Below are 1,926 nucleotides of genomic sequence, written 5' to 3' on the forward strand. Positions count from 1 at the left end.
TAACCCATATATGGGCTGATACCATATAAGGAAGGCTATGTAAATGAAGCATAAACATTTTTAACGCGATTTTGGACCCGTATCCGGGTCTGCTCAGTCCAAAAGAAGTTAAATAAAAAGCGCCCATCCATAAAAAAAGTGTCTCACATGGCTCCGTCGCAACGCCGACCTCATACGTCATCCGGCCGGAACTGCTTCCGTTTACAACAGTGAGCGCAAGCTAGATTAAATTGATTATTACGCTTTAAATATGGTTATTTTTCTTACAAAAACACATCGATTCGCTACAGGAGGACTTTGTTCACACCCTGGAGCTGTGTGAGACACTTTTTATTAAGGATGGGCGCTTTTTATTTAACTTCATTTGGACTGATGCACTGCAACACCTGCTGAGTGCCATTAAACAGCTTGAAAGATCAAAGACAATTTTTAATATAACTCCGACTGGATTCGTCTGAAAGAAGAAAGTCATATACACCTAGGATGACTTGAGGGCGAGTAATTTATGGGCTAATTTTCATTTTTGGCTGAACTAACCCTATAATAATCAGATACTAGTCCATATCACAATTTTATTAAGTGTACAGCCCTACTTTTGATTTATTCACTCAACATTCCATAACATTCCGCATTTTGTACAGTAAATTCCATTTTTATGTCTGAATTTCGTTATTCCGTCTACTTTCTCCTCACAGTGGAAATCATATGGCCATACTTGAGACGTGAGTGTTTAAACGTGTTAACTTATGGAAAGTCAATTGTTCTAGAGCAATTTTGCTCTGAATTATCTTGGAGTAATATGTAAATGACATATGAATATGTTAGTCAGTCATTACCATATTACCATCAAAGCACCTCCACAGTACTTGCTGTACTTGGAACACAGGTTGGAACACATCAGAGTTTTCTGAATGATTTTAGACAGGAAAACTCCTGCACTTACATCATGCTCTGGAGCTCAGGGATGAAGCTGGTGGTCTTTCCGGATGCGCGTCCGGCCGCGGTGCTGCTGCTGGCTGCCATTGGGCTCGCAGCACTGTTGCTCATCTGTAACACACACAACACACACTCAAAGCCTGAGCAATTAGAAAGCCACTTCACACGCAAAACGCTTCCTGATGCGTCCAGCGACAGGACGGGAAACACGCCACATGTTCAGAGCCGGACACGTTCAACCGGAATCAATGACAAACGCCGCTCAAAGAGAGAGAGAGATTTAGCTTTTTTAACATGCGAGACTGAATTATTTTTAATGGCCAAAGCAAGGTTGGTTAAACTACTGTAAGCAATGATTGATAAATGATCTTTTAGTTCAAAGGGAACCACAGACGAGTTTAAAATCTGTGTTTGTCTAGTGTTTACCAAATGTTTGATCTTACCAGCATTACATGGCATGATAAAAAAAAAAGTACATATATTAACATTTTAGCACTGAATCTGAACTGAAAATGCACCAATAACTTATGAAAAATGCATTTAAACACATTTACATATAAGGGTCAATATATAAATTTACCCACTAAAAGCATTATTATACAGTAATACAGTCAACCAATATGTATTTTAAAATGCTGATGCCATTTTAGTTGAAAACTGATTAGTGATCTAGACATATTTATTATATGCCCAACATTTTTTAATCTTAAAACTTTATACTACCATGTTTAAGTTTAAATTTAACTTTGAATCCCAGATTTCCAATGTGGACTTAGACTTATATATTAAAAAGAAATAATATAAAAAGAATTTAATAATAATAATAATAATATCAAATGTGTATACGTTTTGTGAATTTTCAGTATAAATAAAGTATATAATTTATACTCAATTCACAAAATATAATAATAATAATAATTGTTATTATTATTATTATAATTATTATTATTATTTCTTTGTTCAGTATAAAGTGACACATATATACATATA

The 1,926-nt window shown here is 35.1% G+C and overlaps 2 protein-coding genes across 6 annotated transcripts in view; one reads left to right on the forward strand and one right to left on the reverse strand.

Moving 5' to 3' along the window:
• LOC107692371 (transcription initiation protein SPT3 homolog) overlaps positions 1–1,926 on the reverse strand; it is a 126,885-nt gene that overhangs the window by 118,195 nt on the left and 6,764 nt on the right. For all 3 annotated transcript variants that reach the window (XM_016491392.1, XM_016491382.1, XM_016491402.1), the window contains exon 2: positions 944–1,047. In XM_016491392.1, coding sequence (XP_016346878.1) covers positions 944–1,047 — 104 coding nt within the window. The remainder of the gene's footprint in view (positions 1–943; positions 1,048–1,926) is intronic.
• Positions 1–1,926, forward strand: part of LOC107692356 (runt-related transcription factor 2-like) — a 76,957-nt gene that overhangs the window by 22,451 nt on the left and 52,580 nt on the right. The window lies entirely within an intron of this gene.

The sequence above is a fragment of the Sinocyclocheilus anshuiensis genome, unplaced genomic scaffold (genome assembly GCF_001515605.1).
Source record: "Sinocyclocheilus anshuiensis isolate Anshui unplaced genomic scaffold, SAMN03320099.WGS_v1.1 scaffold261, whole genome shotgun sequence".
Classification (NCBI taxonomy): Eukaryota; Metazoa; Chordata; class Actinopteri; order Cypriniformes; family Cyprinidae; genus Sinocyclocheilus; species Sinocyclocheilus anshuiensis.